The sequence below is a fragment of the Protopterus annectens genome, chromosome 6.part1 (assembly GCF_019279795.1).
Source record: "Protopterus annectens isolate FY-2018-M chromosome 6.part1, PAN1.0, whole genome shotgun sequence".
In the NCBI taxonomy this organism is placed as follows: domain Eukaryota; kingdom Metazoa; phylum Chordata; order Ceratodontiformes; family Protopteridae; genus Protopterus; species Protopterus annectens.
The window spans coordinates 176800027-176817499 of NC_056738.1; the positions used below are offsets into that span (position 1 = coordinate 176800027).

Genomic DNA, 17473 nt, shown 5'->3' on the forward strand with positions numbered 1-17473 from the left:
ATCCAGTCATTCCCTCATGCAAGATGAGAAAAAGCACATTAATTTTTCTTTTGTCATGCTCTTTCAACCATTTTTTTTTTGTTTATTTACACCGCATTGCCTACATTTCTTAAAACTGAACATTAGAGACAGGAGGGAGAAAGAATGAAAAAAAAACAGCAGCACCTATTTACAATCCCCATTACATTTAAAAATATTTGAGAAAACTTTACTTTATAGCATGCAAAGAAAACCATAAACCACAAAAATGGTACTATTAAGAAATAATGTTTTCTTTATTTACAGTTAACTTTCTCTCCTCTCAGGAACTCTCCAAAGCATTTTTCTGAACATTAATGACATGAAGCAGGGCATACACTTTAGAGTCCCCCACAAGTGCAACAAATTCTGAAAAAGTCCAATATTTCCAGATTTTCTTGTTCTGCCATATTTCACAAATAAAATTACTGCATTGCAATCCCACATTAGGTTACTGATTTTATTACTGCTCATGTCGATCTCCCAAATCACATCCCTGCTTCATTACCAACATACTCTCAATTCTTCCAGTCAACTCTTGGGCTTCCTTCTCTCTCTCCAACATTTCCTGTTAAACAGTGGAAAAAGTCTCAAATGTACAATCTCTCTATGGCCTTTATTTCCAGAAGAAAAAGAAGCAGAATCGCCTTCTGTTTCACAGCTCAGTTTTTGATGTAAAAACTTTTGTATTTCCACCTTAGCATGTACTACACCAAAAAACTATTTTGTCCCTTCAGGGAAGAATACACTGAAGACAGCTGTGTACAGCAGTTTAAATTTCATGCCTGCATCTCAACATTCCCTGACTTGTGGAATAAATTTAACCCTCTTCTGCCTGGTGTACAGTGTACAGTGAGTAATCATTTTTACAAATACTCTTCTATCTCCCACTATTAGTATTTTGTCCTGCCACAGTTTTGTCAGAATCAACTCCTACTGGTTGGGTTGCATCTTTGCTATGTTGCTTTCTCATAGCCAGGTTTAGAGCATACACACAATGTGCCATTTCAACTAGTAACTCTTGCTGTGGAATACCTGTCCAGCTGATTATCTGTGCTTTCATAAAATTAATACAGTCTGTTCCTTCCAGCTTTTCTGGTATAGCTGAAAATCTCAGGTTTGTCCTACGTGCTCTGTCCTCTAATTCTATTATTTTTTTAAACATATATTTCCGAACAGTCTCATTCAGCCAGCCTTTTCTTCATTTCAACCTCTGATTTTTGCAGCTTTATCACCTCATCTGAATAACTGTTTAAATCTTCTTCCTTTCTTCCAGCCTTTTGTTGTTTATGTGGATATACTCTTATCAGTGTGTTGTTTATTTTAAGCAGGTCTGTGTGCAGTTGTCTTGTATCTTCCTATAGGTTACTGGAAGTCATGTCTGGAGGTTGCATTGCTTTTTTGCTTAACAGATGCAGAACTTTCCCTAGTCAGTGTTTCTTCCTCACTTTTTGTAGCAGATTTTTCCAGGTGCTATGTATTTTTTTTCTGAAATCCAGGCAGTACATTTACTGACCGGTTACTGAAATTTACCCATAAACACAAAAGTCTACCACCCTTCTCTGTTGAGTTTCTGTTTTCACAGTAGAGAGCTAGAGTTAAGCAGTTATTCAACATGCAGCCATCTTGGAAGTCCTAGTCTGCCACTGTTTTATCCTTGCTTTTATTATAAGCTCTGTAATGAATAAAGAGTTGTTTATATAAAGGAAAATTACATTTGAGATCATGAGAAACTTGCTCAGACTTTCAGAATATTCTAAAATGTAACAGTTTAAGCCACCACTAGATAACTGCATGATGTTACTGTCAGTTTAAGAATATGAATTGTGATTGGAATGAATATTCTAAATGGTACCACCTAACCTGGCTAGTACTTTGTTTCATGTATTTACACTTATCTTGTAGTTTGCCATGTTTAGATTTGCTTTAGAATTTCAGTAGCTATCAATATTATTCTGGAACAATAAAGCTTTTGCCACAATGCGATTGCTGTCTCAGTGAACTTCTTGTGAGGCATGTGGTTATCAGACCTTTTACAGGCATGAGTGGCTGTTGCCAGCTCACTCACCCAGGGGAGGCAGGCAGCTGTGACTCACCACATGCATGACACCTAGTGGAAGCATTGAGTGTTCCACCCCATGCAGCCCAAGCTGCAAGTCATACAGTAAGCCAAGGGGAATTCAGATTTCCTGGTTGAGGCAGCATATAGCACAGCTCAAAAGAGCCACTCCCCAGGATGCAGGTGGCTCCACTTCCCCACCGAATAGTTTGAAAGAAATTATGTAAGACAAACAGTAACTATGGAAATGATCCTTTTGTGCTAGTGTGTGTGTGTGTGTGTGTGTGTGTGTGTGTGTTCTGTTTTTGTTATTGTACTGTGGATACAGGATGTCTCTTTCACCCCACAATACCAGCAAGCTGGTCCACTCCTTACCACCCAAATCTCGCCATAGAACAAATGAATCAACTCCTCTGGTGAGGAATGAATGAACAATAGGGCTCTTACCTAGAGAGGGGATTCCCAGCTCCCACTACTGATGAATGTGTCTGCACACAATTCTGTACCATATTACACTATGCTTTACTTTAGATGTTTGAAGGATTTGCATTATTGTATTTCACTGGAGGAAAATTGTTAATAAAAATGCAATTGTTTAAAAAAGGTTATCCACCCAAAAGTAGATCTAATGTATCACCAGTGCTGGAAGATGGTAGCTGGATCTTTGGTACATACAAACAAAATCATTCATGTTGCCATATCTACCCACCCAGGTAAGGATTCTCTTGCTTTCAGTATGTAAACAGTTAACCATCGCGGCATGACACATTCAGACAAAGTGGCAGTACTTACTAGGAGACATAATACATAGCAGGAGTCCTGGAAACAAATGTCTGCACTGGGGAGCTGCAGGAAGAAAAAGAGCAGGCATTAGACATGGATTTTACACATCAGCAATATTTACAAGGCAAGGACATTTTAAAATGGAACATGGTTTTACACACATTAATAGAAAAGAAAAACTTTAGTAACAGTTTCCATTATTACCATCGTGTAGTGTGTTTTCTTTAAAAAGAAAAATCATTAGCTTCAACTTCACACAAATTCCTCAACCCCTGCATTTCATTAAACCTCATTCTTCATCCTGAAGATTATTCTGCATGTTTTATTCCCACAAATTCCATGCAATTCTATGAAATCTGCCTTTTATCTTTTTCAAAAGATCCCATCTCTGGTTAGTTTACTTTTTTTACAATATTTAAAACTTCTGTTCCATCTGGTATAGATTTTGATTTCCATTTTCTAGTAATTGCTTTTTGATACCCAATGTCATTGAAAAGCAAGTATACCTAGACAATTCCAATCTTGTATAAATAGACAGTTTCTAGGTTTACAGTCCAGGGGACCACTGAGAAGCCTAACCCAAATTCCGGGTTACCCCAAAGCACTATCTGGTTAATTGACTTGGTCATGGTCATACAGCAGGCAAATAAAGTTTGAAGGAATTAAACCATAAACCATAGGAACTGCAGTTCACAACCTTATCCTCTCTGTGCCAACTGTCAGATAAAAAGACACACAAACAATGCACAACAGGATCATTTCCATAGTTATTTGTCCCCCACCTTTTGAAACTACTCTATGGGGAATTTTTAAACTTCCAACTCTTACATGTTCCCAATTACTGCTCACTTTTTCATCACATCTTCAGCATTTGCTATCCACTTATGGACAAGTCCTCTGAAGTCTGTATGGGGTACACCAACACCTAAGCAAACACTTCATGCAAAAAGTCTAAACCTTCTGGACTTTGTTAGATTCTTGGGCACCTTACATATTTCTTCCCACTGTTCCTTTGTAAATTGCCTTCCCACTCTCTTTTCCCAATCTTTTTTAACCTCTTCCGATTTGATTCTTATAGTTATCATGCAAAACATTATAAGTTCTACTTTATCAGCATCTTGTAATCTAGACTCACCTAAAACCTCTACCAGAGATGCTTTTTCACTTAGTCCTTTAGTCTTTTCAGTTTGCTTCTACTTTGTTAACCTGCTGTCCAAACTTCTGCTTATTCTTGAACCAATCCAGTACCTTTTCCTCTCAAGACCTTGGTTCCTTTACCAATTTCCTCCAGTAAGTCAAATCCTTTCTTGCCTACTTTCTACATGCCTATTTGCAGATGCAAAGAAATAATGTTTTCATCAGCGATATTCAGTTTTACTGTTTTAGAGAATACAACTGGTTTCCAAGTCTGCTGCTTCTAGAATAACAAATTTACAGATCTGCAGAAAACCTTCCAGCTTCATCTCATATTGATAAATGGGCATTTATTTTTATACTGAGATTTTACAAGTTAACTGAGCACATATAGGATTTCTTTTTCCAAGGAGGTAGTGATACACAGGGGAATAACGAACAATAAATAATATACAATCAGACAGCATAGTTTAGTCAAAATTATAACAAACAAAAGCATACTTAGGCACAAAAGAAACAACAAAACCGAACTAAGAGTAGCTCTCCTACACTTGAGTGTTGCATTAAAAGTGTACAGCTGGCCAAGGAAAACAGCCAAGCTGTGACAATGGCAGGGACAAGCTGTTAGTATCAGATATCTCCTCTCTGTTACTGCATGAAACCAAGACTTTGTAAAGAAGTATTAATGAAGTAAGGCTTCATACACAAATTTTCTCATTTAAATACGAGGGCTAGGCCTAAGCCCTAACGGAAAGCAGAGAAAAGGTCAAGATATTTATTCATTCGTTACCTGAGTAAATAAACTCATCTTCATGTCTTTTTTCCACCACATCGTAAGGGTGGGGAAAATGCAAGCTACATAGAAAATTTTATTTGTAGGAGCAGAGTAATCATAAGAATCCACACAGGAAAAGGGAGAACATACTAAAACTGCCCACAAAATAACGAAGTTAGTATCAAACCCTATATTCTGTATCCATTAAGTAACATTAACTACTGTGCCACTGAGTTAATAACTGGCTAAACATAAACAGGACAAAATTGGGTTTATACAGATTTACTCAGATCTATACAATGGATATAAAGCAGCAGGAGGTCAGAGGAAAAAATCAGACTAATTCAGTAAATGGACAACAAAGCTACCCTATTCATTTCTTGCAGTCCTACTATACTTCTGGTGTAATGTTAAGTGATGACAGATAGCATTATATGAGTGAAAGTCAGCTGGGAGGACAAGACCAGATATCGGACATGCCTACACATCAGGCTAAATCTTCTGTGTGCAGCCTTGCTCATCCCAGTCTACATTCTTGTTCAGTTTCATATTTGATGGTCAGAAGTTCAAAGTCCAATGTATTTGAAGAAGGGAAATAACGTGCTAAGAAAAACAGTTGATCTACAAAGAGAACCCTTCTTGACAGGCTGTTGGGTTTAGCATGTTTCAGGGCTCTCCAATGATGACTCCTGTATGTAAAGTTGGCGGCATATATGGCTACTTTATTGTAGTAGATGGCGAGTTTAATTTTTTTGTGGCATTTGGGTTTGTAAGAACAGGACAGGGATACAAGTGGGATGGAAAAAGGTAGGTAGATGTTACTGTTGGTCTTGCATTATCTGTCAGGTAGTGCTCGTTTCTGTAGCGGGAGATGGATTTCTGGTATACTTATTTAATGGCTATTATATATGTGTTTGTAAAATTTGATGTTTTTGTCAACTACGGCAGAAAATGCAGGCTTTTTAGTACTATGTATTAAGATAAATATTTATGCTGTTTCACACAATCAGATTTCCTATTTCAAATATAGGCAATGAATAGACATTTCTGCATTTTAATTTTACAATAAGCACACTACTACAATGGTGGATATACAGCAGCATTAAAATCATTCAATAAATATCTCGAATGTTCATGAACTGTCAGCGTATCAAGTTGGCTTTGCTAACTGCCTTGCATATTCTGAAAACACTGCTGATAGGGGAGCAAACACAGCAGTTACACTAACTTGTAGCTGAATACAAATTTGGAATCTTTTAATGGCATGAACACTGGGTCACAGTTCTGGTGAATTCTCTCTCAAGATATCTCTCCTGGACATCTAAGTGGACAAATGTCTTGTCACACTGATATATAAAATGCCACAGACAAATCCTTCCTGTCTTTCAGTCACTTTGTGAATCTTCTCATTTTGAGCAGACATCTATTTTTTCTCAGCATCTTACCATCTAAAGTTTTAATAATAAATGATCTTGGATACACACATTTCCTTAAACACAACAGCTTCCAGATGTTTCTCCTGAATACTGCTAAATTCTCAGCTTATTACTTCCCTGCACATTTGATTTGTTCTTTAAATAAAATCTGTTTTTGGCTGATTCTACTTCATGTGCTACTAATATTGATTTTTCTGTTAAAAGTTAGCATGATACAGATGGATGAATTCTCCCATTCAGTCCATGACTCATAACAGCTCAGAAGGAAACACCCCTACACACTGTAGTTACTGTTTAGGTGCATCCGTTTTTTGTAACCTAAAGGGCTTCAGCACACCAGGCCTGCTTCTCAAACCACGCCTTACAGAGCAGAATTTCTGCATTCCAGCAATGCTGTTTGCAGTCACTCCCCTGCTCAACAACTTTCCCATCATGTGTTACTGACTGAATTATTCTCTCATTGTGACCACATGACTGTGCATACCAGGACTTGATGTAACGTCACAGCTCCTGGTTTTCTGAAAAATCTCTGGAACTCACTATCTGCATATTTCAGACCACTGACAATAAAAATTTAGAATACCATGATTGAAAAAAAAAAATCTGAAATACTATGACAGACAAAACTTGCTTTCACTGCAATGAGCACAACTTAATCAGTATCTGTCAACTTCACAAGCTTGGGAAGTTCTGCATAACAGTCATCGCATTTCATATAAACATTCTCTTTATACTGAAAAAAAAATGATGTCAAGTTTACTTTACGGCTATCCTGGAAATAAGACATTAATGGTTCTCTTGTATTATGATTATTACTATTACAACAAATATACACAGCACAATTCTAAACTATTGGACATTCCTGATCAAAAGGACTTTACAATGTGATGTTTCATTAAACCTGACTATACCCAAATGCAATTCATGGATACTTACTAATCTTTTTTAATCATCTTTTGGGTCTCTGGTGCCAGCCAACCATCAGCCAACCCTCTTGGAAAACTAATGACCCAACTGTTACCTGCAGGTTGAAACCTCTACTCATCAGCCCATTCATTTCTTGCGGAGTTAAGAGCTTCCCCGGCCTTTTTTCTTCCTGGAGTTGAGAGCTGATCAAAGGCCATCATTCAAGCATCTATTGGGGCCTTTTGCTTTCAGGTCCGAGTACTACTCCCTTGGTAGCAGATACCTGTATCCATATCACTGCAGCTTTCTATACCCTACCCTAACGACAGCTTGCTTTCACAAACAATACAATACAAAGAGCGACAATCACCAGCTAGGTACACCCAGCCTACATTCCTGGTCCTGGTCATGTTAGGTGACTCACAAGGCTCCATTTGTATGGTGGCATTCAGTCAAATGGAAAAAACGCTCCTTCCTCCAGGATGATTGAGGTGTTGTTAGCTGCTTATTCTTACTCTCCCATACTGGTCTCTTGCAGTAACCAAACAGAACAACCAGTCCCTCTTCCCAGGATGGTTGAGCCTGCACCGCCATCCAAGCTCCACCATCCTCTGAGCAGTTATTGAAACTCAGGTCAACTGGGCCATAGTCAGGCCTTTTTTCCTTACATTACAGTGCCTTCGTTGAAGGTTGAACGTCGAGCTGGCACCTCGGCGTTCGTGAAAATCTAGTGCCAATCATTAGCGGACCGGAGTTCCGCTGTGGCGATCCTTAACCGGGAAAAGCCAAAAGACCAACAACAACAACAGAACTGGGCTGTTTGCAATATCACTTTCCACCACACATTTGTAACTATTAGTTCATCAGTTGTGAACAACAAGCCTAACATACAATGTACAATTCCATTTATAAAAGAAAAGCAAGCCTGAATTTCTTTCTGGGTGGCTCTCTTTTGCACAGGTCAACCCTTTTTATAGTAACATTTTTAGCATTCTCATTTCTGGAGTTTTCTCTGTAGAGTTCTGAAATTCTTTAAGCTTCTTTTTTGTCAGACGGAATTGAAGTAGGACCCAGTTAACTTCAAAGTTCAAGTCAATCCTCTTTTACCCATTTTAGATATGAATGGCTTGAGAGAACTGCTAAATGCATCCAAATTCCTGGCTTGCACTCAGGCTATGCTTTTATAAGACAAGTATTCTCTGCAACCTGGGTGTTGCTTTATGCAAAGAATTCTTAAACATACTTTTCACTGACTTTGTGGTATACAGGAGATGAAAGTTCAGGAGACATGGTTTCAAAGAGTAACCAGATACTGGGGCAGTTGGCAGGGAATTAATTTTTTAAATGATGAGGAAATATGAGGCATTGCCAGCTTAACTCTTCCTTGGGATACATCATGGAAAGTGTCTGTTTACAGGGTAGCTGGGCATTCTGTGGGGTCAACATCAGATGTGGAAGTGGACAAAACCTTCACATATACACACACACACACAGACACACACACTATATACTTACTCTTTAAGCACATCCACAAACAAGCAATTAGAATGGTTCAGGCTTATATGAAAAATAAAAATATACTATTCACTTTATTCACTTGACTGATGCACTTAGAACACCAAAGGCCTGACTTCCTACAGGGAATTAATCTGCACAGGTTTCAGCAAAGGACTGGTGTTCAGCAAGCAGGGGTACTAAAGTCATAATATATTTTGTGTGCCCCCCCACACACACACACAGTAATAACTTATGATCACCCTCTGCTTCAACCTTTTTGTCAAACAAATATGGATACAACATCATCCATGATTGTTAGAAGCTATATTTCTATTTGAGCATATCTTACTAGAGTGTCAGTGAATGCTGTTGAATCAGAAACAATGACTAGTTTCTCACCTTTCAGGATCATTACGTCAATAGTGTGTTGAGTGGCATCAACTTGCAATATAATCAATACTTTCAATAGGACCCTTTAAAAAGCTAATGACAAATATACACAGAAGTTTCTTTCATGGCTCACTGTAATTCTGAAACTTCTATCTCACCATGGTTGTATTATCCCTTCCTTTACACTCAAATGTTTTTTATTTATTTACATTTGTCTACTGGACAAGTCCAACTGGGCAAAAGCTAACCCATTTTTAGTGGTGGCCCACTGAAAAAAGCTCCACACATTAACAATAGTAAATTTAGACATAATCACCTCTTCCTGTGTGACATGCTGAAACATGCCACACTGTACCTTTTTAGGTTTTTTTTAGCTATACTGCTTGCAATCAGAAATACAACTTTTGGATGAACACTTTCTGGCTCCTGGACAAATTGTTCTTGAAACAGCAATTCTACGGAATCTGTAGTGGGGCAAATGACAAGAGAGTCGAGAGGGGCTGGGCTGCCAGCTCTTCCAGCATTGCTATTAGGTTCTCTGCACAGTGTGCATAGTGTGCAGGAAAACCAGATCATTGGACTTACGTACACAGTACTATATGAGACTGAAAAGAGTGGGAACAAAGCAAAAAATTATTTGTAGCACTATAAAGCCGGAAGAATGTCAGGTGCCTGGCAGTAAGTAAGTGAGATTTGAAATAAACAAGATCATTCAGATATCTGGACAGGACAGCTTGATGTTATAACCACCAAGCTCCACCGTACAACTATGGCTAGACCACAATGGTTATCCACCAAGTTCCACTGCAATGCCTTGGCTAGGCTGCAATGCCTACCCACCACTGAGCATTACCACCTCATTGCCTGCATTCTCACATAAGCTGCAGACCCTTAACCATTGTCATGGCCTTCCCATATTTCAATCTCTCCATTTTCTAACTTCCTCAAAGACTATGCTTTTCTGCCTCAGCATTGCACTACATTCCAGTTACCCGTCTAGTGGACTACTTATCATATGAACTGCACGTTATCAGCAAACCATTCCAGCAAAGGTACCAAGCTCTAGAACAAAACAGCATGCTCTAGTCGACATCAACTTCCTTACTCTCTCTACACCTCTACTCAGTCATTAAGGAGTTTGTTAGAAAAAGAGCTGCCAAACACAGGTGCTGCAGGGATTTAACTTAAAAAAATAAGCTTAGAATGTAAAAAGAACAGTTAAGGGAGCACTCACTATTACATATAAACTTTGAGAGGGCCCTCTGTAGTAGATTAACTCTTAGATATATTCATCCTGTACTCAAACAACAACCCAGCTCTCCCTGATCATACAAGCATATCCCCTTCATCCAGTTCAGCATCCCTGCACCTGGAGTAAAGGATGTAAATTTCCCCCACTCCACAGCTCTTGACCTCAGATCAAAATGGGACCTACATTTAAAAAAAAAACATTAAAAAAAAAAAAAATCAAATTACATCAATATAAAGATTAGAAGTGCTACTTACTAATAGTATGGTTCTAATGCAAGTCCCAGAAAGTCAGTAAAATATTAACAAGAAAAAAGTAAACAAAATGGATGGAATTATTCTTACTGCTGAGAGCCATCCTGAAGGCCACATGGTATAGTGAGAATTACTGTACCTTTGTTATACAACCTCAAGCAGGCCACTGCAGTGGTTCGACAATGAGGATTTCGAGCATCTACACTACCAAAAGGGATAACAGGAAAAGGCAGTCTTAAGGAAAAAAATTAGAACAGACTGTCCTGGAACATAGTCTTCCACGGGGTACACTACTTTTGGACTGCAGCACCAGTTCAGAGTGGCTCAGGAATGTAATCATCAAAGTTACAAATGAAATGCTCAGTGGAGATGCATTCTGGTAAATGGGTAAACTTCAGTGTCTTACCCAGAGACTACTGAGACATTTTGATGGCATCTCAGTGCCTTACACAAAAACTACTGGGACATTTTGATGGCAAAAAACATTGCAGTGATTCAGACATTTCAGGATTTGCTTGGATGCAATACAGCTTTCTCCTCTACTAGCAAAGGAGGTGAAATGTTGATTTACTTTTCTGAACCAGCAGACCCTCAAGACAACCACATTTGTTAGTGCATACATCTGTGGTTTAGAAAAATATATTCTCATGCACTCAACATCTTGAGGAAAAGACACAACAAAGAATACATTCAGAAGGTGACAACTGTGTTGAGTAAACAACTGCTTGGACACAATAAGATTTCTCATACACATAAAGGCCTGATGCCTTGGCATTAAATCAGCCAAGCTGAAGCTTGCCAGAATAAAAGGGGGCATTCAGTGCATAAACTTTAGGTCAACTGAAGTAGCTGATTCAGATGATAGATGGGAAGAGTGTAACTGCAGTGCCAGGAAGGAACATGATTCTTCACAGCACGTCTAAGGTGAAGAATATCCTGAAAAGCAGCTTAACACCAACTACTACCTGGCCAAAGAGCTAACCTCTATTTGGTGGGAAAGGTTTGAAGGGCCGCAGCATGAATTTTGAAAGTAGAACAACAAAAGCTTAAGGTCCAAGTGAATGTCTGAAGTTAAGACAGATCTGATTAAGCAGAAAAGGCAAATCAGCCTTCCCAAATGAAACACGTTTCTATTTGGTTATAAGTAAACTTCAGAGGACTTTCTGGCAGCCTCATTAACCTCAAAATCTCCCAAATGAACAGACTGATCCATTGGAAAAGAAGGGTAAAGCCCTAGTTATGATCCAGATGACCCAGGTTCAAAAAGCAGCTCTTGCATCATTTGAAGGTGGGGAAGGAAGGAACAGTGTGTGCCTGTTCTGGAGAGGAGCAGCAGTCTCCGTTATGAAATGCATGATCTTCTTGAATGATCAGTGCTACAGCAAACAGTGATCCAGAGGTCTGCATTTGACTCCTGAATCTGCAAACACAGTGACCTTCATTGTGGGTGCATGGAGGTATGCACTAGCACAGACAATATGTGATGGCCTACGGTGGTATGAGTCATACATTCCCTGTCCAGGAGACAGAGAGAATAGAGCTGCAATGTGAGTGCTGTCATTGCTGAGATGCCATTAACTACACAAACCACCTTCAAAATTGAATGGATGACAGTCCCTCAAGATGACTCTAACCTTCCTGCTGGGGATGCCTGGTGTGGGGGGATGAGATGTCTCAAGTCTGATGGGGGAGGCCTGAAAGCTTTTAGACATGGAGGTAAAAAAAAAATGACCCAATGATGGGATATCAGATAAAAAAAACAAAAAACAGAAGCTTCTGTTAGCACGGGAACTGACTCTTAATAGAAATGTTCCCATAGAGTGAGTTACCTCTGAAATCACCAAGTAGTGTTCTGGTTGTACTATGGGCATTCTCAAATGTTGCCAGAAGGCTAAGAATAGCCGTGTGGAGCACATAGGAAAACAACTCTGTCACACTAAAGTCAAAAGCATACAGAGCTAATTTACTTCTGCCCTGGTAAAGGGTGCAGAAATATTTTCACTTTTCTTTCTTCCTTGCATTTATTTACTTGCTTAGCATTACATGAAAAACTGACCATTTGAACCTGTTGCAGAGATAACATACGAGGTGCATCAGTGGACTGGTGCAGCAGATCATCCAACACTGTCATGAAGGTAATCTGAGGTCAATCAGTGGACCTGAGCAGCAACTGAAGAGTCTTTTCTAAGGCATCAGATTCCAGCATAATGTGGACTGCCATCAGAAAGATCTGATAACTGTGGGCTGATTTCAAGACTCTAAACTCCTCAATGCAGACAGGGGAAAGTATTCCATTTTAGTTGCTAAAGTAAATCAATATTCAAAGATTCAGTTCTCAGCAGTATTTCAAGGACTTGAAAGGCCAAAACAATTGGTCTCATTTCTACAAGAATAGTACAGACAGACAATGCAGTGGAGTCTAATCCATTAAAAACCTCAAGGGGGGGGGTGCATGGACACTCATCGGATGCGGACACTCAGTTTACTCTTACTTGCAAAATTTAATATTTAATTTTGGTCCCAAGTCCTTTTTTTTTCCCTTTAATGAGTGGTCCAAGTAATTCTCAATATTCAGCTGAGATGGTGGCAATCTGAAAGGAAATCCAACCCATACAAATGGAAATAAAGTTTTTTTTTTTTCGGCCTGCCACATGGTAATGGCAGTCTATGCTAGTAGATTGAAAGGCGCTCTTCCAAGACGGACCATGCTATCATGGCAATTACATCCCAGGACTTAGCTGTTGATATGGTAGCAATTAAACAAACATTGGAATCCCTGGCTATGTTAATGAAAGAGACAGCAGTGGATATCATGCTGAGTAAAGAAACTGTGGCCAATTATGACCAACATTTTGAGCAACTAAAACAGTGTACTTTCAGAACAGCAACTGCAAACAAGGAAGCAAGCAGAGACCATTTTGGAGCATGCTAGGGAGATCAGGAATTTGTAAGCACACATCTGGCAACTGTAAGCCAAGTGGATGACCAGGAAAACAGGTTAAGATGTAGTAAATCTGGGGCCTCTTCATCTGCTGGAGAGCTTGGAAGATAGGGATTTAATGCAGTTTTTAAAGAGAGAACTGAGCTGTTTATTGAAGACAGAAAAGCTACCCACTTTGGCAACAGCAAATATAGTACCTAGACAGCCTGAGGTTAATGCTTCAAGACACATTATTTTTAAATGGCTGGAATTTAATGACAGAGAATTTTAAAGGCTGCAAGCGAATTGGATTCCTATCTAAGAATGGATAGACATTTGGTATGCATACTACCTGATCAGAGGAACCCAACAATTCTCTTTTCAGATCCCACAGGATGTGTAAGCCTTTTTGCAGGACTGGTCAAACAATCATAAGACAAGCTATGTCAAGGTGGTAAAACTTTCTAGAGGAAGACACTTGGCCAATCAAAAAAAAAAAAAAAGAAAGACACTCCTTTACACCTTCAAACCCCCCACTGGGCAAGTAAGGGAAACTATCTCCTACTTACCCCGCTTAAACCAGCTAATCAAGGGGTAGCACACCAATGGCTGTTTAATAAAAAGGATTTTTCTTCTATCTCCTCCTCCTGACAAGCCAATGTCTTCTGCATCTCCGAAAGAAAGTTCTTCCCCAACAGAGATGGATCTCACACCAGAGGATATTAGGGAAATCAAAGAGTTCTTGTTGCAACGGAAAGAGGATGACTCCAATGGACCAACAGATAAATCCTCTATTCAATTGCATTGACTTAGAACGGCTCAATTTTTTTTTTCTTTGGGACCTTTGCCTCTGCTGAATGGTAAACTTGTCTTTAGCCTGCAGTGTAGAGAGCATCTCTTGGAGAGACTTAGCATTATTGTGTCTGGCCATGTTTACTATTACTAGGGAATACTTCTTTCCTTGTGGTATTATACTATTGCTGTTTTCTTACTGATTAACTCATTATGTTCAATGTTAACAATTTATCCAAAGGAGAGATTGATTCTTCTAGGTTTATGACAATCAGGCAGGGAAAAGGGACAATCAGAGTTGCCACGCTAAATGGCATTAAATAAGCCTGTAAAGGTGACAGTTTTGAACCTTTTGAAAAGGTATATTAAGGTTGCAGGAAGCCATACTGAAAACTCCCTTACATAGATTAGACAAATGATGGAAAGGTAAGGGTTGGTTCATCTGTAGTTCTTCATTCAAGAGAGGAGTGGGAATCCTAATTCATTCTTCTTTGGATTGGTCAGTAGACTCCTGTTTGGATAAGTGGGTAGATTGTCTTCTTTCTACAACAGGTCCAGTGGTTAAGACAATTTTACCATTCTACTATGGCCCTAATGAAGACAATATTGATGCCTGGCACACTTTAAGGGCAGTAATGTATCTCTACAGGCAGTGTCATTTTATCTTGACTGGGGGGACTTTAATACTGCTATAGATCTTTGGATACATAGGAGCTCTTCAGGGGTTTGATAGGTACCCTGTCAAATCTCAGGCTCTAGGAGCAGCCATTGAGGAACTTAATTTAATTGACGCTTGGCGAACTTTACATCCTGATGTGAGAGACGTTACTTTTTGGGGGGGGCAGGTGGAGCAATTTGTATAGACATGCTTCTACTTTCAGAAAGGCACGCTATAGGATTAATTGGAAGTGAATGTCTGCTAATCTCTCAGACCATTCCATGGTTTATATAGACCGGACGGTATGGGAAGGGGAGAAGGGGACATTTGCATGAAAAAAAGACCCATTATTTTTTATGACATGCCCAGAAATGTCAGGTCCTCTTGAACTGGATAACCTCTTATTGGTATTCTGGTAAAGGGGGGAACACGATTTGGGAGAACGCATGTTAAGATTTACAAACGTGCTTAAGTAACTACATTTACGTTTGACAAAAGCTCAATTACTCTCCAGGAAAACTTCAATTCAGAAGATTGAAACTGGATTATGCAGATTAAATCAGAGATATTTATCAACTAGTTGCAAGGATAAGGTCCAGTTTCATCAAATTCAGGATCTTAAGAGGCAGGCTAAGAGGGTGGAATTGGAGGCAATTCAGGAAAGATGGGAAAGGTACACAACTTAATGGTTATGTGTTTTTATGACAAACATGGGGTGGTGATTACTGACAGGCAAAAAAAAATACTACTTACATTTTATAGGGAGTATAGGCAATCTCAAATTTTGTCATAGACTGTCTCTTACGAGGCATAAGTTACGTTCCTTGAAAGATGGACCAAACTCTCCCATGAGCAAAAAATTATGTTACAAGGGAATTTAACTTTACAAGAAGTCAAAGCTGTTATTAAAACTTTAGTCCAGGGAAAGGCTCCTGGTCTGGATGGATTAACCCCAGACTTTTTCAAGGAATTTGAAAATGAGTTAGCCAAACCTTTGTTGATTTTTTTCTAGTATGCTGAAGAACATGGGAAACTTTCCAGAGGATTCCATGGCAGTGAAAATTATCTGTCTTTTCAAACAGGGTCAGGATTTAATCTCAATTAATTACCGTTCAATCTCTCTTCTTCAGCTATAGGTGAAAATATAAGCTAAGGTATTGGCTAAACAATTGGAGAAAATCTGCTAGAGTATATCTCACATTTTCACCAAGGCTTTATTAGACAGAGGTGTGAAGGTCCGGACTTGATAAGACTTTGGTTCAATTTACAGAAGGCAACACAACAGACCCTTACATCCCCGGGGGCTATGATGGCTGATTTTCAAAAAGCTTCTGACAGGCTGGAATGGCAATTTTTTTGGACCACTACAGATTTTATTGGCTGCCCAATGAGCTTTATTTTTAATTGTAAGTTATATAAAAGAGCCTTAGCCAGATTATGTAAACAGCCTCTTTCCGGGCCTATAAATCTTTTCAGAGAGAGATGAGACAGGGCTGCCCCCCCATCCCCCTTGTCTTTGTTCTCACTATACATATTTTAGAGACCTATTTATGTTCCAAACACACAAATATGCTATTAAAATTCTGGCTGCCCATCCTATACTTATCACATGGTTTGCGGATGACTATCATTTACTTGGCTTTACCAATGAAGAGTCTGGTTAATGTTTTAGAATTTTTTTCACAATTCTCTCGAATATCAGGCCTCCATCTGAATCTATCCAAAATGAAGTTATGCCCATTAATGAAATATGCAACTGATGGTCTTGGTGACTGGCATGATCCCCCCTGTTATGTGACGACAAAGTTGGAATATCTAGGTATCTGGCCAAAAAAACAAACAAAAAAAAAATGGACTTTCAGTTCTAAAAACACACCAATAACCAAGAAGAAAGCATTCATGAGAGCGGCACAGCAGATGTAAATGTCTTTAATTCCGTTCCCAATACAGTCCCCACAGCACACAAAGCAAACATTAAATGCTTTAACGAAACATCACATTTTTCATCCTCCTGCAGACTTCAGATAAAAATCATTCCCATCAACACTATCTTGATCTAGGTATCTGGACTGACAAAGAACATGCTAACACTTTGTGCATTATTACTATTTAACAGTGTCTCTGAAAAAAGTCTTGCTACTTGGGATACACTGCAGCTACCTTTAAAGAAGATTCAATTGTTAAAACCCTAACACTACCAAAGATTTTATTCTTTATTAGACATCTCCCTCAACTGGCATTCTCCCCTTATACAAAAGGGTGGCAAAAATGGATGCTGGACTTTATTTGGTAGGGGAAAAAAACAGTGTTGCAAGGAGGAAACTACCTCCCATTGAAACATGGGAGGCTTAAAGTCCCCAACTTTCAAAGATAGCTATGGTCTGTTTCACCTGGCTGAATTTCAGAGCTTGAAAGCCTACCAAACCCATATGGTTTCATTGTGAATTACGGACTATTTGGGATTGGAATCCGATCCCTCTCACCACTCTCTCCTACAAGGTGTGGGACCACAGAGTATAGAACAAGGGGTTGAATGGTTCTTAATTTGTGAAGAGATGATAAAATAGAAATTACCTACATCAAGATTATGTATCAAACCTAA

At 39.0% G+C, this 17473-nt stretch overlaps 1 protein-coding gene across 5 annotated transcripts in view; it reads right to left on the reverse strand.

The window, feature by feature from the left end:
- Positions 1–17473, reverse strand: part of TMBIM1 (transmembrane BAX inhibitor motif containing 1) — a 1047780-nt gene that overhangs the window by 445036 nt on the left and 585271 nt on the right. For all 5 annotated transcript variants that reach the window (XM_044075612.1, XM_044075609.1, XM_044075610.1 and 2 more), the window contains one exon: positions 2870–2923. In XM_044075612.1, coding sequence (XP_043931547.1) covers positions 2870–2923 — 54 coding nt within the window. The remainder of the gene's footprint in view (positions 1–2869; positions 2924–17473) is intronic.